At 41.9% G+C, this 22,398-nt stretch overlaps 1 protein-coding gene across 7 annotated transcripts in view; it reads right to left on the minus strand.

Annotated features, from left to right (window-relative positions):
* RBM39 (RNA binding motif protein 39) overlaps window positions 1–22,398 on the minus strand; it is a 49,869-nt gene that overhangs the window by 11,129 nt on the left and 16,342 nt on the right. For 6 of the 7 annotated variants that reach the window (XM_053574968.1, XM_053574975.1, XM_053574971.1 and 3 more), the window contains 7 exons: window positions 21,916–22,033; window positions 21,415–21,567; window positions 14,638–14,775; window positions 11,537–11,602; window positions 8,520–8,724; window positions 8,108–8,185; window positions 2,678–2,728 (listed from right to left, as the gene is read on the minus strand). In XM_053574968.1, the coding sequence (XP_053430943.1) occupies window positions 2,678–2,728; window positions 8,108–8,185; window positions 8,520–8,724; window positions 11,537–11,602; window positions 14,638–14,775; window positions 21,415–21,567; window positions 21,916–22,033 (809 nt within the window). The remainder of the gene's footprint in view (window positions 1–2,677; window positions 2,729–8,107; window positions 8,186–8,519; window positions 8,725–11,536; window positions 11,603–14,637; window positions 14,776–21,414; window positions 21,568–21,915; window positions 22,034–22,398) is intronic. The other variant, XM_053574969.1, reaches the window with a different exon arrangement.

The raw sequence follows: 22,398 nt of genomic DNA on the forward strand, positions 1-22,398 counted from the left end.
TGCGGTGGCTCTTGCCAGTGATCCTAGCACTCAGGGAGGCCAACGCAGGGCGAATTGCTTTAGCTCACAGGTTCAAAACCATGAGGAGCTAGGTTTTGAACCTACCTAGAGCAAGATTTGTCGAGATGGTGAATAGAAAAAAACAAAAAAACAGCCCGGTGTTGTGGTGGTCATCTGTAGTCCCAGCTACCCGGTAGACTAAAGCAAGAGAATTGCTGGAAACTAACAGTTTGAGGCTGCTGTGAGTTAAGATGCCAAGGAACTCTACCAAGGGTGACCAAGTAAGACTCGGTCTAAAAAAAAAACTAAACAATAGGTGGGCGTTATTACAGGTGCCTGTTAGTCCCAGCTACTGAGAGGCTGAGACAAGAGAATCGCTTGAGCCCAAGAGTTTGAGGTTGCTGTGAGCTGTGATGCCACAGCACTCTATCAAGGGAAACAAAGTGAGACTTATTCTCATTTAAAAAAAAAAAAACAAAAACATAACTAGCTTCAAGTTAGAACATATGCTAAGACAGCTGCTCCAATGGTTTTACCTGTTTTCAAAAACATTACCAAATAATACCTCTGATAGAACTCACCGCAATCATATTATCTGAATAAATTTGATTCCAATACATAATAGCAAACAAAGCTAAGGATAAAACAGTACATTAGAAATTATGGTAATTAGAATAACTTAAGGAAGTACCAGAAATAGTCTAATGAACAAAAATTAAGGCTGTGCTATCCATAGATCATAGAAAAATGACTTTTTGATAGAATTACAACTACTTTTGCTTCAAATAAGTATATTGCTTTCATAAAGCTTTGTTTTAAAATAGAACAAAAAGTTTAAAATAACTAATGTCAAATTCTACGGAGGAAAGTAGAAACTTACAGGCCTTAAAAATGAAGACTACTTTGTGTAGTTTATCATAAAACAGATGAAAGTGGCCAGGTGTGGTGGCTCATATCAGTAATCCTTGTATGGTAGAAGGCTGGGATAGGATGGCTGCTTGAGGCCATGAGTTCAAGACCAGCCTGGGCAAGGTAGCTAGACTCCATATCCACAACAAAAATCTAAAAAAATAGGCCCAAGGCATGATGGCTCATGCTTGTAATGTTAGCACTCAAGGAGGCTAAGTCAGTTGATCACATGCCCCCAGGAGTTCCAAACTAGCCTGAGCAAGAGACTCCGTCTCTACTAAAAAGAGAAAAACTTGAGCAGCACTTAGTAGGGCGCCAGCCTCATATACCGAGGGTGGCAGGTTTGAATAGCTGGGCGTTGTGTCAGGCACCTGTAGTCCCAGCTACTAGGGCGACTGAGACAAGAGAATCGCCTAAGCCCAAGAGCTGGAGGTTGCTGTGAGCTGTGATGCCACAGCACAGCACCCTACCGAGGGCAACAAAGCAATAATCTGTCCCTAAAAAAATAAAAAATAAATAAAAATAGAAAAACTAGCTGGGCATCGTAGAGGTATCTATTGTTCCAGCTACTCAGGAGGCTCAGGCAAAAAAAAAATAATAATATTAAAACAATTGAAGAGGCTTGGCAACTGTAGTACAGTGGTTATAATGTCAGCCACATACACCGAAGGTGGTGGGTTTGGGCCCTGTCTGGGCCTCCTAAACGACGTCAACTACAACCAAAAAACAGCCACGCATTGTGGCAGGCGCCTGTAGTCTCAGCTACTTGGGAGGCTGAAGCAAGACAATCTCTTGAGCCCAAGAGTTTGAGAATCCTGTGAGCTGTGATGCCACAGCACTCTATTGAGGGCAATATAGTGAAACTCTGTCTCAACAAAAGAAAAAAAAATTAAAGAAGACTTAGTTTTTTCCCACATTTATCAAATTTACTATAATTATGTACTATAAATACTAAGAAACTACTACAGAAACATGCCAGTTCAACTCGAACCAATGCAGAACACAGTGTATCTAATTAGAAAACCATCTATTTCTTTTTAAAAATCTAACAGAAACAGAACTCAATACAACTCTCTCAATTTCTAGAAAAATGTACATTTAAGTCTTGGCTATTACAGAACATGGCATATTTTTCATATACAGGCACTTGTATGAACAATTTCTCATACATTCCTATATAAATTATGATACAAAACATGCACCACAGCAAAACGCTCCTGTCTGTAAAGCTGCATACATGCTTCATAATTAAAAATAAGAAATAATAGCTCGCTTTATAAATGCCTTCATGTTGCATGTGCAACTTGCATAAACCTCTCACTGCTTGGTATGGCCTTAAATCACTGAAATAAAAGTACCATATCATAACTAAAAACTGTCAGCCCTGTACTGTGATTTCTAACCTTATATTAAGTACACTCTCACATTACTATGTCCTGAAAAAGACTAGTCTATAAAAGGTAACAATGAAGAGATATTATTTCCACACTTCTGCATAAAATTTAACACTCAAAACACACAGATGAGCATAAAACAAATACATTGCTGAAAATTTTAATGAAAGCAATGGGGGAAAAAACGACCATTTTCATTTTATTTGTACATTTGATGGTTTTCCAATATCTTCTGAAATACAGATCATTATTTATATATTATGTGCTATTCTTAAAACTGAGTCCAAACTTCTATTACAAATGACTACTATATCTTACTAAATTTACTTTTATTTCAAAGACAAAAAATAAAATGTATAAAAAGTTCAACTCACCTTCAGTCTGTTGGGAAAGTCTTGTTTGCAAATCTATAACAAAAGAGAATTCTACAGCTCAGTGCAGGAACAATGAAGAGCCTCAACTAACAGGGTAAATGTCAGGAAAGCATTAATAAAAGAGGACTACAGCAGCAGGGTTTATTCAAATGAGCTTAGTAAAACCTGGCAGCAAACCCTCCTTCCCCATTCCTCATTGGCAAGGCTTTGGGGCCTTTTCCTCTTAACCTAGCCTCTCTCTTCCTACTCCTACTCCTCTTCCATATCTCAAGTGCATTCCACTATACTAGTCTTCTGTTGGGAGTAATGGGAAATGGGGAAAGGGGAGCACGCCGGTCAGAAAATGCGTGAAAAACCCTGATCTTGAGAATTCAATTCCAAGTACTTGGGAAATTCAAGTATTTATTTTACCAGTGGCAGTAATTATTTAATACTTTAAGGTCATAATAAGACTGTAAACTTTACACAACAAAAGTCTGTAAGCATGTTCAAATACTTCCCAACTCGGGAGCAATACCAGCATTGGGAAGGACACCAATCCAATAACGTACAACGTGCATACTTTATTTTTATGGGCATTTAAGATTGAATTAGTTAAGTTCAGCCCCAAAGCGGCAATTTGATTAAGTTTACGGTTATCCTAAACTAGTCTGATATTTAAGCAGGGCAGGAACAAAATCTATGAGGTTGTCTTATAATCTGTAACACTGAAGAAAAATATAGATATCTAGTCATTATTTAAAATAACACAACATGCGTTTATAACAGTTTATTTTCTCCTATAAATCACTAGCATGTCTATAGTGAAAGATGTACAAAATGAAAGCTATTGGGGTGAAAACAGCAGCCATGACTCACTAAAGAAATGTCACAATGCTGTAAAAGCTATCTTGAAATTAAAAAGCCATAGAAATACAGAACATACAAATCATTTAGATGCAGTAACCTAACTCATTAAAATGTTAAAGACACTTTCAAACCACAAGGTTTTTCTTAGTGAGGATAGAAAATGATTATAACACACGGGCAAAGACAAATGGATCTGGATCTGTAACCCAAGTTATACTGGTTATACTACCTGGGTCTTAGGTGTTCAAAAATGGCATCTCAGGGAGCTGAAGAAATGTAACTGGTGTATACTGAAGTAACTTGAAGGTATGACCATAGGAACACTGTCAATAAACTTTAAATTATAACAATGTCATTTTTTTTTCCTAAAATGGGGAAAAAATGTATAGATATCAGAAATCCATGCTCTATTAAATGTATACCAAGCTCAATCCAAATTCCAGAAATGAGTTTTCAGGTCACTGGAGGAAAGCATGGGTTTTATGTGAATATAAAACTCTATAAACATTTTTCTTTTTTTGGAAGGCTGTCTCACTTTGCTGCCCTTGGTAGAGTGCCATGGGGTCATAGCTCACAGCAATCTCAAAATCTTGGGCTCAAGCGATTCTCTTGTCTCAGCTTCCCAAGTAGCTGGAACTACAGGCGACCACCACAACGCCTGGCTATTTTTAAGAGATGGGGTCTCACTCTTGCTCAGGCTGGTCTTGAACCTGTGAGCTCCGGCAATCTACCTATCTCGGCCTCCCAAGTGCTGGGATTACAGGTGTAAGCCACCATGCCCAGCAAATTCTAACCTGCTTTAAAAAGGGTCCATTAAACAGCAGCGCTGTGGCTCAGTGGATAGGGTGCCAGCCCCATATACCAAGGGTGGCAGGGTTCAACCCCGGCCAAACTGCAACAAAAAATAGCCGGGCGTTGTGGCGGCCGCCTGCTGTCCCAGCTACTCGGGAGGCTAAGGGAAGAGAATCTGCCTAAGTCCAGGAGGTTGCTATAAGCTATGACGCCACAGCACTCTACCGAGGGCAATAAAGTGAAAATCTGTCTCTAAAAAAAAAATAGCGCCATTAAACTGGAGGAATAATAAAATGTAGCCATCCTAATGACCCACCCTTACTTTCATATTAACAGCTTTAAAGGCCTTAAGGGACAGAGTCTTTAAAAACAGTAAACAATTAAGATTTTATTTTATATTACTTTTGAGATAGTCTCACTTGGTTGCTCTTGGTACAGCACTATGGCGTCACACCTCACGAACTCTTGGACTCAAGCCATTCTCTTGCCTCAGCCTCCCAAGTAGCTGTGATTTACAAGCGCCCACGACAATGCCCGGATACTTTTTTTTTTTTTGTAGAGACAGAGTCTCACTTTATGGCCCTCGGTAGAGTGCCGTGGCCTCACACAGCTCACAGCAACCTCCAACTCCGGGGCTTAAGCGATTCTCTTGCCTCAGCCTCCCAAGTAGCTGGGACTACAGGCGCCCGCCACAACGCCCGGCTATTTTTTGGTTGCAGTTTGACCAGGGCCGGGTTTGAACCCGCCACCCTCGGTATATGGGGCTGGCGCCTTACCGACTGAGCCACAGGCGCCGCCCTACCTGAATACTTTTTTAAAAGAGAATTCTTCGGGCGGCGCCTGTGGCTCAGTGAGTAGGGCGCCGGCCCCATATGCCGAGGGTGGAGGGTTCAAACCCAGCCCCGGCCAAACTGCAACAAAAAAAAAAATAGCCGGGCGTTGTGGCGGGCGCCTGTAGTCCCAGCTGCTCTGGAGGCTGAGGCAAGAGAATCGCGTAAGCCCAAGAGTTAGAGGTTGCTGTGAGCTGTGTGACGCCACAGCACTCTACCCGAGGGCGGTACAGTGAGACTCTGTCTCTACAAAAAAAAAAAAAAAAAGAGAATTCTTCATCTCACTCAGGCTGGTCTCGAACCTGTGACCTCAAGCAATCTACCCACCTCAGCCTCCCAGAGTGCTAGAATCACAGGTGTGAGCCACCGCATCCAACCTTTCATGTTAAGATTTTAATGACAACCTGGAGCAAAACTTCATTATATAAGTATTTATGTAAACACATAGTGTTGGTTATTAATGCAATAGCAATTAATGGGAAGTATAAGAAAACAGAATCAAGCTTGGTGCCTGTAGCACAATGGTTATGGCTCCAGCCACACACACCCAAGGCTGGCAGGTTCGAACCCAGCCCAGGTCAGCTGAACAACAATGACAACTGCAACAAACACATAGCAGGACATTGTGGCGGGCGCCTATAGTCCCAGCTAGTTTAAGGTTGCTGTGAGCTATGATGCCACAGCACTCTACCCAGGGTGACACAATGAAACACTGTCTGAAAAAAATAAATAAAACAGAATCAGTCCTGAAAACCAGCTCAATCAACAATACTAAAGAGAATATATGAAAAAGTACTAAACAGAATAAGGACTACTACCAGCAATCCACAATCTTTACAATTGTAGTTAAACACAATCAGACAACTTGAATATAAACTATGCAATGAGAACCCAGCCAGCCACTCATACATCACAAGGAAATACTGGCTGATCATTTTAACAATGTTTAACAGTGAAAATCTTCAATTACCTAAAGATATAATTTTATCAGAAGTAACATATTTGACATAGCATGGAACTTACAATATTGCTACTTTAGAAATAACTCCCATGTCACTGTACTAATTCCCTGAAAGCAGGGTAAGAATCATGTTCACCAGCCTCTAGAAGAATACCCTAGAATAATGGATAAAAAACGTTTTCTAAATTAGCAAAGACCAATCTGAGCAATGGGAAAAAATACAGGTAGACACTGTCAGATAACTTTCAATCTGTAAGAATATATTTCTGGAAATCATGAGCTCTGTATCTTTGTTTAAAAGAAAAATTTTATGATTGTTTATTCACTATAAAGAACTGAAAAACTAATGGCCAGACACAGGAGCTCATACTGATTGATAATCCTAAGACTTTGGGAGGTAAGAGTATTACTTGAGATCGTTGAGTTCAAGACCAATATGGGCAAATTAGTGAGGCCCTTTATCCAAAAAAAATAAACCTTAGTCAGGTTTAGTTAGTCCCAGCTATTTCGGGGGCCGCAGCAGTAAGACTGCTAGAGCCCAGGAACAGGAGGTTGCATTAAGGCACTACTGTCCTCTAGCTCAGGCAAGAAGCAAGACATGGCACATGTGAAAAAGAGACAGAAATTGAAGGGAATACAGAATATCTTGTATTACAAGATATCAAATGACTATTAAATGCAGAAATGCCTCCATGATTATGACTTTTCTTCTCATAAGGATACACTAAGACATTTGTCAAGAATTCTAAACACTACATTTCAGATATCAATCTGACAGAAAGGAGAGAAAACCAAAGGCAGGTTGTTAAAAGTGATACACTTTTGGACAGTTACAAAATAGCCATACAATGAAAAACTTTCTCTTTTTATTTAGAGACAGTATCTCACTTTGTCGCCACCAGTAGAGTACCATGGCGTCACAGCTCACAGCAACCTCCAGCTCTTGGGCTTAGGCCCTTCTCTTGCTTCAGCCTCCTGAGTAGTTGGGACTATAGGCACCCACCACAACGCCCAGCTATTTTTTTTATTGCAGTTTGGCTGGGGCCAGGTTCAAACCTGCCACCCTCAGTATAAGGGGCCAGCACCCTACTCACTGAGCCACAGGTGCTGCCCAAACTTCTCTTAAAAAGGAATACAGTAATAAAAATGATGCTCTGCTTTAATTACACCAGCTTTCAATCTAAAAGGAGAAAATGAAGAAAGTACATGGACCGGATTATATATTCAATGTAGTACCATGGTCTTATACAGATGTTCGCATAGTTATTATCTATCTGAACTTAAGATAAAAGGACCAATTTGAAATAAAAGCTACCACACTTTCTAGAATTAAGTATCTTCTGTCCTCCAAAGTGAAAAATACAGCACACTATTTTTAGACATTTCAGTATTAAATTCTCTCCCAACTCATATAACTCGGTCAACATCAAAGTCTATAAAAGCAAGTTTTGGGTAATTAACTTAGGCCCTAAGAGGAGAAACCATTATTTTATGAAGTGAAATAAATTAATTATTATAATCTTATACCATCAATTCTGCCCCCCTTATAGCCCCCTCCAAGAACTCCATTCCCTACCTCAAAATTTCAAAATTGTACATTATACTTAAGGAAGCAGCTTTCTTTAGACTTTGGTAATAAAATATTTTTAATAAAGTATTATTTAAGGGCCACTTGGTGTACATCACAAAGAAAACACTTTATATTAAAAAATTTTTTTTTATATAAAGTAATATTCAATGAAAGTGATATATTTAAAAATATATAAACTTACTGCAATTTCAACTACAAATGAAGGTGCAAGGTTCAAAAAAATTGTGACACCTTATTCTGAGTACTGCATATTATCCTTTATCTACTTCCTTATATGAACTCTAGAAATGTGTAAGTACTTGATGAATTGAATTCTCAGTAAGTCCTTTTAAATGCAAAAATTTGGTAAAATTTTCGAATTAGATGAAAATACAATGATTTCAAATTAGAAAAGATTCAATTCCTACCTGCCACAGCACCAAATGCCAAAGAGCCACTCATTTGTAGAGCCTGCTGTGCTGCTGGTGGAATCTGCAAACCTGTACCTGTAAAAGAATTATGTCTTAAATAAGCTGTACTATGTTTAAGAGTAGAGAACCCAAATTTTCTGGGTCCGTATACTAACCATGACCTTATCACTAAAATAAATTACAAAGAACACAACTGTAATATCATAATAGCTAAAACTAAATTTATTCTACAGAAATAGACTACATTAAAACTTAATGCAAGGAAGGCACTTCATCTGTGAAACTACATATACTGCCTAAGAATGCCAACTTCAAAATAACATAAAATCTTGAATTTCTTAGTTAGCATGGTAGCCTTTTTCAACATACACAAAAAAATAAATCATTCACAACACTAGTAAACACTTACCCTCTGCAAGTCTTGCCATTAACTGAAGACGACCAGTTGTTCCCAAGTCAATTCCAGTCCTTTCTAATTCATCGCTGTCCAAAAATGAACTAGCACTAGAAGCATCAGTACGTTCAGTAACATGACCAACTTTCATTGGCCTTCCTGCTAATTCAAATCCATTAAGTTGTTCCAAAGCCTTTTTGGCACATTCAGAGTCTGAAAACTGTAAGATGTGAGAGAGGGGAATACAATGAATGTATTTATTTGTATATACAAACAAAAAATGTTTACATGTTAAATCTAGTATTAGGTGAAAAATAGAAACTTCAAGCTATAAATAACCAACAGAATTAACATGAGTACATTAGCTCATGCAAATTAGTTTTGGTGCTGTAACAGTATCAAGAAAAGTAAGCAAGGTTGGGCGGCGCCTGTGGCTCAGTGAGTAGGGCGCCAGCCCCATATGCCGAGGGTGGCGGGTTCAAGCCCAGCCCCGGCCAAACTGCAACAAAAAATAGCCGGGCGTTGTGGCGGGCGCCTGTAGTCCCAGCTGCTTGGGAGGCTGAGGCAAGAGAATCGCGTAAGCCCAAGAGTTAGAGGTTGCTGTGAGCCGTGCGACGCCACGGCACTCTACCAGAGGGCAGTATAGTGAAACTCTGTCTCTACAAAAAAAAAAAAAAAAAGAAAAGTAAGCAAGGTGGTTTGTGTCTACAATCCCAGCTACACGAAAGGCTGAGACAGAAGATGATGTGAAGTCAGGAGAGGTTAGAGAACTACTGGAACCCCATAGCTATCTGCACAAAAAATAAAATTAGCTGGGTACCAGGTGGCTTGTGCCTGTAGTGCCAGCTAGTCAACCAACCTATTTAGATCACTTCAGCCTAGGAGTCTGAAGCTACAATGGGCAATGATTCTGTCACTGTACTACAGCATGAGTTTCAGAGAGGGAAAAAGAGACTCTCCCTGTCAAACACAAAAAATTCCAGGATGCAAAAATAAAATTCTAATCCATACTACTTTTATTTTCTGATGAAAAAGACACATTCAGGCAGTGCCTGTGGCTCAGTGAGTGGGGCGCCGCCTGTGCATACCAAGAGTAGGGGGTTCAAACCCAGCCCCAGCCAAACTGCGACAAAAAAATAGCTGGGGGTTGTGGTAGGCGCCTGTAGTCCCAACTACTCAGGAGGCTGAGGCAAGAGAATGGCCTAAGCCCAGGACTTGGAGGTTCCTGTGAGCTATGATGGCACAGCACTCTACCAAGGGCAATAAAGTGAGACTCTGTCTCTAAAAGAAAAAAAAAAAAAGAATATTTCTATCAGGGCGGCGCCTGTGGCTCAGTGAGTAGGGCGCCGGCCCCATATGCCGAGGGTGGCGGGTTCAAACCCAGCCCCGGCCAAATTGCAACAAAAAAATAGCCGGGCGTTGTGGCGGGCGCCTGTAGTCCCAGCTACTCGGGTGGCGGAGGCAGGAGAATCGCTTGAGCCCAAGAGTGGGAGGTTGCTGTGAGCTGTGATGCCACAGCACTCTACTCAGGGTGACAGCTTGAGGCTATCTCAAAAAAAAAATATATATATATATATACACACACACACACACGATTGAAAAAATGTTATGTACAGGCAGGCCAGGTGTGGTAGCTCTGGCCTACAATCCTACCACTCTAGTGGCCAAGGCAGATGGGCTGCATGAGCTCAAGAGATGCAGAGCAGCCTGAGTAAGAGGAAAACCCTGTCTCTATGGCTCAGTGCCGGAAACTCAGTAAGTAGGGCACTGGCCACATACACTGAAGCTAAAAGGTTTGAGCCTGGCACAGGACTGCTAAACAATAATGACAAATGCACCAAAAAAATAGCCAGGCGTTGTGGCAAGCACCTGTAGTCCCATCTGCTTGTGAGGCTGAGGCAAGAGAATCACTTAATCCCAATGTTGGAGGTTGCTCTGAGCTGTGACGCCATGGCACTCTATCTAGGGCAACAGCTTGAGACTCTGTCTCAAAAAAAAAAAAAAAAGAAACCTGGATGGCACCTGTGGCTCAAGGAGTAGGGTGCCGGTCCCATATGCTGGAGGTGGCAGTTTCAAACCCAGCCCCAGCCAAAAACCACAAAAAAAAAAAGAAAAGAAACCCTATCTCTACTAAAAATAGAAAAATAGAGGGAGAATGATTGCTTGATCCCAGGAGTTTGAGATTACTGTGAGCTATAATGACACCATCATCTCTTCTCAAGGAGACAAGAGACTCTCCCTCAAAGAAAAAAAAAAAAAGTACAAGCACATCCACTCCCAACTATTGGCAGCTCCTAACCCTACTTGGACTGGGCTACCCTGTTTAGCCAAATACTATTTTATGTTACTTTATTTTTTGGTAGAGACATGTCCATCTATTTCCCAGGCTTGAGGACAGTGGCATGATTATAGTTCACTGTAGCCTTGACCCTCTGTTCAAGTGATGTTCTTGCCTCAAACTCCTGAGTAGGTGGGATTATAATAGGTATATTCACTATGCCTGGCTAATTATTCTTTGTAGAGACAGGGTCTTATTATGTTGCCCAAGCTAGTCTTAAACACAGGGCCTCAAGCAATTCTCCTGCTTCAGGTTCCCAGTTTTGTTATTACAGATGGGAGTCACCACAGTGGGCAGAAAACACTTTTACACTTGTCTAATTTGCGAGGTATATACATATAAAAAGGATTTTACATTAAAACAAAACTCAAAAGACCTTCATTTAGTAAAAAAAAGTTATAAGTTAAGTTATACATGAACAGAAAAACCTCTAATTATATGAGCCGGCTAATCAAAATGACCATATATTAACATTACATACAGTACAGGACAATATGGTTCAATAAATTTTCAGATTTGGTGAACACTTACTGCTTACCAAGAAAGTAAGCTAATTTGAACCACTGGAAAATATTAACCTAAATTAAAAAAATGTTAAAAATGTCCTCTTCCTCAGAATCAGTAACTAAGGTAACTTTATTATGCTCTTTAGATTAAAAAAAAAGTCCTGTTAATAATCATGGTAATTACTTACTGTAATAAATCCGTATCCTTTAGATCGACCTGTTTCACTGTCCATCATAAGCTGGATACTTTCGATCTAAAATTGAAAAGCATAATCATTACGTAAAAAAGGAGAAGCAGGAGTATTTTATATATTCAGCTATGGTTCCAAAAATCCAGAAAAAATCTCCACCTCCTATGGGAAAATTAAAAATTTATTGCAACCCTTTGTTTCAAAAAAATCTTCTGAAAAGTCTCAAAATTTCCAAAACAAAAAGATTTGCATTTCCTAGCGAACAAGAAAAAACTGATTTTTTAGCCGGGCGTTGTGGCGGGCGCCTGTAGTCCCAGCTACCTGGGAGGCTGAGGCAAGAGAATCGCTTAAGCCCCGGAGTTGGAGGTTGCTGTGAGTTGTGTGAGGCCACGGCACTCTACCGAGGGCCATAAAGTGAGACCCTGTCTCTACAAAAAAAAAAAAAAAAAAAAAAAGAAAGAAAAAACTGATTTTGAACCGTGACTGTCTGGCAGCTCAGCACGTATCCTCCATACTGTACTAAAGCACCAAACATGAATTCTTAACTGTATCAGACACAGTAACCTATAAATAATGCTGGAACAGACTCTGAATATACTAAACACCACGAAATGTTAAGGTTTTTCGTTTTTTCTTAGAGACAGTCATACTTTGTCACCCTTGGGAGAGTGCTGTGGTGTCACAGCTCACAGCAACCTCCAGCTCTTAGGCTTAGAATCGTGATTCTCTTGCCTCAGCCTCCTGAGTAGCTGGGACTACAGGCGCCTGCCACAATGCCCAGCTATTTTTTTGTTGCAGTTTTGGCCAGAGCCAGGTTCAAACCTGCCACCCTCAGTATATGGGGCTGGGGCCCTACTCACTGAGCCATAGGCAATGCCCCCAAAATATTAAGTTTTAATGGGTAATTTCTATGGCTTTTATAGTGAATCTCTGTTACGGTGCCCAATGAAGAGACTCTAACAACGTGGTCAACGTATGGAGGTGGTCTCCATAAGGAACTAGGCCTACTGTATTGATACCGACAATGTGATGCATGCTCCACCTATTAACATTTAGGTCACCTTAAAGAGGTGGTCAAAGTAGGAATATGGCCAACTAAGAAGGTTCAACAGTGTTATCAAGTTCCAATTAAACTGTTCACACAACGAAAGCTCGAAAAATTTAAAAGGGAACACTCATATACTGTATATTTTCATTTTGGCAGTTTCAGGAGCTCACTCATTTTGTGATGACTGTGCAACCTGAACAATTATGATTACATGTGCACCGATTGGGTATGTCCAATGAATAAAACATCCACAATCTAAACATCTGAACTTGTCCCTTATTGATATTTAAGCAGTTTAATTGGTGGGGGATAATGATAAATTACTAAATGGCTGGCTCAGTGCCTGTAGCTCAGTGGCCAGGGCGCCAGCCATATACACCAGAGCTGGCGGGTTCGAATCCAGCCCAGTCCTGCCAAACAACGACAACTACAACCAAAAGTAGAGGGCATTGTGGTGGGGGCATGCAGTCCCAGCTACTTGGGAGGCTGACTGAGGAAAGAGAATCGCTCAACCCCAAGAGCTTGAGGTTGCTGTGAGATGTGATGTGACCCCAGGGCATTCTACCCAAGGCAACATAGTGAGACTCTATCTCTCTCCCTGCCCCCCAAATGATAAATTACTAAAAGGGTACAATGTATGTTACTGAGGCAACAAATATACTAACAGCCTTGATGCTGACAAAATTGCAATTGTACCCAAATTTATATAAATAAAACTTTTAAAAAAAATAAAGAGGTTCAGTTGGATGGTGACAAAATTATACAAAATAGCCAGGCCTGGCTTGTCACCTGTGGTCAAGTGGCTAAGGCATTAGCCACGTACACCTGAGCTGACAGGTTCAAATCCAGACTGGGCCCAGCCAAACAATAATAATGGCTGCAACAAAAAATAGCCGGGCATCGTGGCGGGCATCTGTAGTCCCAGCTACTTGGGAGGTGGAGGCAGGAGAATTGCTTGAGCCCAGAAGTTCAAGGTTGTTGTGATCTGTAATGCCACAGCACCCTACCCAGGGCAACACCTTGAGGCTCTGTCTCAAAAAAAAAAAAACAAAAAACCAAAAAAACAAAAAGCCAGGCCTGGTAGCTCTCACCTATAATCCCAGCACTCTGGAAGGCCGAGACAGGTGGACTGCATGAGGTCAGGAGTACAAGACAAGGCTGAGCAGGAGTAGATATAAACCCCATCACTAAAAAATACCTGGGCATTGTAGCAGGCACCTGTCCCAGCTACTCAGGAGGCTGAGGAAAGATAATCGCTTTAAGCCCAAGAGTTAAAGGAGGTTGCCATAAATTATGACAACAGGGCACTCTGCTGAGGGCAATGAGACACTGACTCCAAAAAAAAAAATACATATATATGTACATAACCATCCACAGGTAATTTGTAGACTAGCAATGGGTAAGACATAGCAGAAACCAAGATTAATTTCATGTCTGATCTTTAAAATCAGAGAAAAGTCTAACATTAATATTTGTTCCAAAATGACTTATCCACTGTAAAACTCAGGAAACATTTTATTTGCTCAAAGAAATTAAATCTCTAAATAACCCTAAAATATAAGAACAAATACTCCCCCCAAACTAAATGAAATTCTTGCTGTAAATGTACAGCACACATTTTTGCCAACTTTATTTTTTAGACTTTATACTCTTGGACTTAAACGATTCTCTTGCCTCAGCCTCCCAAGTAGCTGGGACTACAGGTGCCTACCACAATGCCTGGCTATTTTTGTTGATGTTCTTGTAGTTGTCATTGTTGTTTGGCAGGCCCGGGCTGAGTTTGAACCCACCAAGCCCGGTGTATATGGCTGGCGCCCTAGCTGCTGAGATACAGGAGCTGAGCCTATTTTTAAAACAATTCTAATATCCATTATGCTGTTTCACTGTTGCTATCTTCCAATATCTTCTATCAGTCGACCTATTTAAATCTAAGCTGTCACAAAATCTCACAGAACCAAACACTCCCCTCAATATTTATCTTTTGAAAGAAAATGAATATATAGAAATTACATACTTATATTCAGTCAGAGAACACAGCACTTGGACTTACCCTTCCAAATGGCTCAAAGATCCCCCGAAGCATATCCTCAGTTATGTTAAAGTGTAAAGAGCCTACATAAAGCCGCATGGGTCCAGCACTACCCTTTTGCAAATTGTTTGCCATTGCTGCAGCTCTGTTTTTTTCTGCCTGCAAGATAAAAAAAAAAAAAATGCACATCACACAGTGCTAATACAATATTCAGTTTAAACAAACTAAGTAACACCCATTCACATCTTAAGTTTGCTTAATGAAAACTATGTCAAAGGCTAAGCGCCCGTACCTCAATGAAAACTACATCAAACATTAGAAAAATGAAAATACTACATTAAGTGAATAACTCAACCATTGAAAGGATAAGCATTGTATGAATCTATTAACATAAGGCATTGAAAAATCGCAAATATACAGAGACAGAAGGTAGATTAGAGATTACCAAGCACCACAGAAAAAAGAGTTACGGCTTTCCACAGCACAACAAAAACATTTTAGAGATGAACAGTGGTCATGATTTACATACAATGCTGTGAAAGCAATTTAACAGAACTGAACACATAAAACACATGCTATATATATATATATATATATATATATATATATGTTTCACCATAAAAAAAAAAAATCAATTCAGGAATGCTGTTTAAGTTTTTTGATGACAGGGTTTTGCTATATTGCCCAGGCTGGCTAATTTCGTAAAACCTTTTTTTTGTGTGTGTGGTCAGACATGAAGGTTCATACCTATAATCTCAGCATTCTTGGGAATGTCACGGCAGGAGAATTGCCTGAGGTCAGGAGTTTGAGAATGCTGTGAGCTTGGCTGAAACCACAGCACTCCAGCGTGGGGGAACAGAATGAGACTTTGTCTCAAGATAGAGGGAAAAGGAAGGGGAGGGGAGGAAAAATAAAGATTTGTGTATGATGGGGTCTTGCTATGTACTCAGGCTGATCTAGAACTCCTGGCCCCCAAAACTGCTGAGATTGCATGCGTGAGCCCCCATTACCAGCCTATGATTCAATCTAAGGAAGCATTCTGATACTAGAAATATGGAACAATAAGAATAATAGGCTGGGATGGGCGGCACCTGTGGCTCAGTGAGTAGGGCGCTGGCCCCATATGCCGAGGGTGGCGGGTTCAAACCCAGCCCCGGCCAAACTGCAACAAAAAATGGCCGGGCGTTGTGGCAGGCGCCTGTAGTCCCAGCTGCTAGGGAGGCTGAGGCAAGAGAATCGCGTAAGCCCAAGAGTTAGAGGTTGCTGTGAGCTGAGTAACGCCACGGCATTCTACCCGAGGGCGGTACAGTGAGACTCTGTCTCTACAAAAAAAAAAAAGAATAATAGGCTGGGCACGGGGGCTCATGCCTATAATTCTAACACTTGGGAAGCTGAGGTGGGTGGACTGCCTGAGCTCACAAAGGCTTCAGATCAGCCTGAGCCAAAGCAAGACCCTAGTTGTGGTGGGGGCCTGTATTCACAGCTACTTGGGAAGCTGAGACAAGAGAATCACTGGAACTCAAGAGTTTGTGAGGCTGCTATGAAATAAGAGGCCACGGCACTCTACCAAGGGTGACCAAGTGAGACTGTAAAAAAAAAAGGGCGGCGCCTGTGGCTCAAGGAGTAAGGCGCCGGTCCCATATGCCGGAGGTGGCGGGTTCAAACCTAGCTCCGGCCAAAAATCACAAAAAAAAAAAAAAGTGTGGCACTTATGCCTCAGTGAATAGGATGCCAGCCCCGTGTACCAAGGGCGGTAGGTTTGAACCTGGCTCCGGCTAAACTGCAACAACAGCAACAAAAAGAAAATAGCTGGGTGTTGTGGCAGGTGCCTGTAGTCCCAGGTACTCAGGAGGCTGAGGGAAGAGAATCACCTAAGCCCAGGAGCTGGAGGTTGCTGTGAGCTGTTACGCCATGATACTCTACCGAGGGCAACAAAGTAAGACTCTGTCTCTAATATTGAAAAAAACAAAAAAAAAAAGGAAAAATAAGAACGTTGAATACATTGTTTATTAAAGCTAACATAATCTTTTTTTTCCTTGACACAGGATCTCCTCTGCTGCCGAAGCTAGCATACAATGGCATCATCATAGATCACTATACCCCCAAACTCCTGGGCTATGCTCAAAGGATCAGCCTGCCTCCACCTCCCAAACAGTTACAGGTGTGTACCAAACACTATGCTCATCTTTCCCCTACTTTATTGTAGAGAAAGGTTCTCACCTATGCTGTTCAGGCTAGAAAACTAACATTCTTGAGATAAGTATCACTGAAATTATGGTACACCAACTGGCTGTCATTCATAAACTGTTGCCAGTTTGTGATGACACAGGGGAACATGCCAGAACATAAACTGTATCAAACAAATCATTCCATTCAGCTGTCATTTTCTCTATAACTAAGATTCTCAACAAAAAAAAGTTGTCAGGAACTGGGGCACAATGATTAGTACCGTTCTACACAAGTTTAACGTTACATAAAGCGGAATCTCATTTAATTTGCTGCTTCTCAGTCCTTAGTGTATGCTGATCAATAAAGAACTGTTCTTTGTCTTTCTCAACTACAAATGATTTAAGTGAAAATTATTTTCCTTTCCAGTAAACATATTACGAATGTATTAATTACTATTAAATGTAAAGCTGAACCTCTTATCCTATTTTTTTTTTTTTTTAGAGACAGAGACTCATTTTATTGCCCAGCGTCACACAGCTTATAGCAACCTCCAGCTTCTGGGCTTAGGCAATTCTCTTGCCTCAGCCTCCCACGTAGCTGGGACTACAGGCGCCCGCGACAACACCCAGCTATTTTATGTTGCAGTTTGGCCGGGGCTGGGTTTGAACCCACCACCCTCGGTACATGGGGCCGGCGCCCTACTCACTGAGCCACAGGCGCCACCCCCCCACTTATCCTATTTTAAAGATTCCAAAAGTTAGGTTAGGGTGGGACACAGTGGCTCACTCCTATAATCCCAGCACTCTGGGAGGCCAAGGAGGCGAATTCTTTAAAAATTCTTGCTGCCAGCTGCATGCAGAATACTCTTGCATCTCTTTCCTCAAAATGTGGTTGAGGAAGACAAAGAACGGTACTATCATTGTGCCCTGGTTACTGACTTTTTTTTTTTTTGGTAGAGACAGAGTCTCACTTTATGGCCCTCGGTAGAGTGCCGTGGCCTCACACAGCTCACAGCAACCTCCAACTCCTGGGCTCAAGCGATTCTCTTGCCTCAGCCTCCCGAGCAGCTGGGACTACAGGCGCCCGCCACAACGCCCAGCAATTTTTTGGTTGCAGTTCGGCTGGGGCCGGGTTTGAACCCGTCACCCTCGGTATATGGGGCCGGCGCCCTACTGACTGAGCCACAGGTGCCGCCCTCACTTTTTTTTTTTTTTAAGAGACAGAGTCACTTTTATCACCCTTCACAGTGCCGCAGAGTCACAGCTCACAGCAACCTCCAACTTCTGGGCTTAGGAGATTCTCCTGCCCCAGCCTCCCAATCAGCTGGGACTACAGGCGCCCGCCACAAGGCCCAGCTATTTTTTTGTTGCAGTTTTGACCAGGGATGGGTTTGAACCCACCACCCTCGATATATATGGGGCCAGCACCTAACCCACTGAGCAACAGGCGCTGCCCACTGACAACTTTTTTTTGTTGAGAATCTCTTGGTTATGAATGATAGCCAGTTGGTTCAAGACCATCCTGAGCTAGAGCAAGAGAGAACCACCCCCCTCTTAAAAATAGCAGGGTTTCATGGCAGTTGCCTATAGTCCCAGCTACTTAGGAATCTGAGGCAAGAGAATGGCTTGAGCCCACAAGTTTGCAGTTATAGTGAGATATGACACCATGGCACTCTGCCAAGGGCAGTATGACTTCTCCAAAAAAAAGGCTCAGCTCCAGGCGGCGCCTGTAGCTCAGTGAGTAGGGCACCGGCCCCATATGCCGAGGGTGGCGGGTTCAAGCCCAGCCCCCGCCAAACTGCAACAAAAAAATAGCCGGGCGTTGTGACAGGCGCCTGTAGTCCCAGCTTCGGGTGACTGAGGCAAGAGAATCGCGTAAGCCCAAAAGTTAGAGGTTGCTGTGAGCTGTGTGACGTCACTGTACTCTACCCAAGGGCGGTACAGTGAGACTCTGTCTCTCCAAAAAAAAAAAAGGCTCAGCTCCTGTGGCTCACAGTAACCTCAAGCTCTTGGACTTAGGCAATCCTCTTGCCTCAGCCTCCCAAGTAGCTGGGACTACAGGCACCTGCCACAACGCCTGGCTATTTTTTAGTTATAGTTGTCAACGTTGTTTCGTGGGCCCAGGCTGGATTCAAACCCACCAGCTCAGGTATATGTGGCTGGGGCCATAGCCGTTTAAGCTATAGGCGCTGAGCCAACAACTAAAATATTAATACTAACTTTCTTGAACACGATACTTTAACAATTGTGTTGTTACCAGCAAAGTGGAAATAAAACATAATTTGGATTGGCTCGGTGCTTGAAGCTCAAGCGGCTAGAGTGCCAGCCACATACACTGGAGTTGGCAGGTTCGAATTCAGCCCCGGGCTGCCAAACAACAGCAACTGCAACAAAAAATAGCCAGGCGCTGTGGCAGGCGCCTACAGTCCCACCTACTTGCAAGGCTGAGGCAAGAGAACTGCTTAAGCCCGAGTTTGACGTTATTGTGAGGTGTGACACCACAGCACTCTACCCAGGGTGACAGCTTGAAACGCTGTCTCAAAGAAAATAAATTACATATATATATATATATGTGTGTGTGAGTATAAATATAATTTGGATTATCTTAAACAGATATTCTCCAAATTAGATTGTAACATCTAATTTTCAAGAAATGTTCTAGAACTGATGGTAGTTCAAATTACTCTGTAACTTGATGGTAGCGTAAATTACTTTGTTCAAATTTAGGTTCAGTACCGAACTATGGCTCCAGCCACATACACCGAGGCTGGTGGGTTCGAACCCAGCCCAGGCCAGCTAAACAGAAATGACAACTGCAACAAAAAATACCCAGGCGTTGTGGCGGGTACCTGTAGTCCCCACTTCTTGGGAGACTGAGGCAAGAGATTTGTGCTTAAGCCCAAGAGTTTGAGGTTGCTGTGAGCTGTAACACAACGGCACTCTACCACAGGCGACATAGTGAGACTGCCTCAAAAAACAATATACAAGTTCATATCGTTAACAGTGAAAACATTTTTTTTTCTTTTTGTAGAGACAGAGTCTCACCGTACCACCCTCAGGTAGAGTGCCGTGGCATCACTTGGCTCACAGCAACCTCTAACTCTTGGGCTTACGCGATTCTCTTGCCTCAGCCTCCCGAGCAGCTGGGACTACAGGCGCCTGCCACAACGCCCAGCTACGTAACAGTGAAAATATTAAGAATGTCAAAATTATTCCATCTGAAAGAAAAGAAGAGATCTTTCATGTTTCTATTCTTACGTGTCTATACCTTACTAACAATTACTGCAAAGCATAACATTCTAGACCAAGTTTGTGTCTTTCCCATAAAATGGGTTATTTATAGCTATTTTTCTTTTCTTTTTTTTTTTTTTTTTTGAAACAGAGCCTCAAGCTGTCGCCCTGGGTAGAGTGCCATGGCATCACAGCTCACAGCAACCTCCAAGTCCTGGGCTCAAGTGATACTCCTGCCTCCGTCTCCCAAGTAGCTGGGACTTACAGGTGCCCACCACAGCACCTGGCTATTTTTTGGTTACAGCTGTCCGCCAGCTCAGGTGTATGTGGCTGGCACCTTAGCCACTTGAGCCACAGGTGCCAAGCCATTTATCGCTATTTATTTATTTTTTTTTTGTAGAGACAGAGTTTCACTTTATTGCCCTCGGTAGAGTGCCGTGGCGTCACACAGCTCACAGCAACCTCCAACTCCTGGGCTTAGGCAATTCTCCTGCCTCAGCCTCCCGAGTAGCTGGGACTACAGGCGCCCGCCACAACGCCCGGCTATTTTTTTGTTGTTGTTGCAGTTTGGCCAGGGCTGGGTTTGAACCCGCCACCCTCGGTATATGGGGCCAGCGCCCTGCTCACTGAGCCACAGGCGCCGCCCTATCGCTATTTTTTTTAATCTCCTAAATATTCCCCAGGATATCACTTATTTTAATGTAAATAACAGGATGGTAACGAAGACACCATGTGCCAAAGGAATCAAAGAAAGGTTAAAAAAAGAACAAGTTCCCGGCTAGGCACCTGTAGTTCAGTGGCTAGAGCGTTAGCCACATACACCAGTGCTGGCAGGTTTGAATCCAGCCTGGGACTGCCTAACAATGACAACTGCAACCAAAACATAGCCGGGTGTTGTGTCAGATGCCTGTACTCCCAGCTACTTGGGAGGCTGAGGCAAGAGAATCACTGAAGCCCAAGAATTGGAGGTTGCTGTGAGCTGTGAGGCCATGGCACTCTACCCAGGGCGACACAGTGAGACTCTGTCTCAAAAGAAAAAAAAAAGAACACTACAGCCTTATACCAAGCAACAGGAAGCTTCCAGTCCAATCCATGGTCTTTTTTTTTTTTTTTTTTTTTTTTTTTTTTGAGACAGAGTCTCACTTTGTCACCCCTGGTAGAAGAATGCCTCAGACTCCTGGGTTCAAGTGATTCTCTTGCCTCTGCCTCAGCCTCCCAAGTAGCTGGGACTACAGGCAACGCCTGACTAGTTTTAGAGATGGGGTTTCACTCTAGCTCAGTCTGGTCTCCAACCCATGAGCTCAGGTGATCCAACTGCCTTGGCCTCCCCAGAGTACTGGGATTACAGGCAAGACTGTACCCAGCCCCCAATCAATAGTCTTAACCAAGAAAAACTTACCTGTGACGCCTGTACTATGATTGGCACTCCTAAAACTCGTTGGCCAGTCAATCCTATTGCTAGAGGCACTGAACTAACATCAACAAACTCCACATAGGCAATTCCTTTGGAACGTCTTGAATTTCGATCTGAAATCATCCTCACATCCCGAACCTAAAAAAGAAAAGGCATACTTAACATAGTTCTATTTTTACAACCATCCATTGTAAGCTGTATGTATGTACTTATTTCAAGAAGGTGCATCAAAGATAAAGACATTTAAAATTTTTTTTCAGTTAAAAAAAGCAAATTGGTAGGACCATTTACCTTTTTACAAATGTGGTAACAATAAACTTCTACACTGTTAAATTCTGGATGCAGAATGAAAAAGCATTATGACAAATTGTGCTAAATCAACCGTATGATGTTTAGATGTCTTCTCATCTTTGTCTATCATACTATCAACCCCTAAGACATTGAAAATTTTCACCTTTTTGCCCTCCCCAACTAGGCAAAGAATACCTTTCCAACTGTAGAGAAAAACTCTTCCAAATCCCTTGGTCGAATTCTTGCTGCCAGCTGCATACAGAAAACTGTTCTTGCATCTCTTTCCTCAGGAGTTAGATTATCAATAGGTTCCCTAACAGGAATAAATAAAGAATTTTTTAATTTATTTTTAATTAATTAATTTATTTTTTTTGCAGTTTTTAGCCAAGGCTGGGCTTGAACCCACCACCTCCAGCAAATGGGGCGGGTGCCCTACTCCTTTGAGCCACAGGCACTGCCCAAATTTTTTTCTTTATTCTTTAGAAATAATTTTTAAGCCTTTATTTTCAGTAAAAAGGATTAACAGGCAAAAAAAATTTGTTCATTTCAATCTTAAAACCATTTTCATTAAGAGTCAGTTATATACAAGGTATCCATAAAGCAACTCATTGTGACTCAACGTTACTAAATGTTTCTTCCAACATCTTACATGGAATCAAGACAAAGGTACAACTGTCT

This window comes from Nycticebus coucang, chromosome 21, assembly GCF_027406575.1.
Source record: "Nycticebus coucang isolate mNycCou1 chromosome 21, mNycCou1.pri, whole genome shotgun sequence".
Classification (NCBI taxonomy): domain Eukaryota; kingdom Metazoa; phylum Chordata; class Mammalia; order Primates; family Lorisidae; genus Nycticebus; species Nycticebus coucang.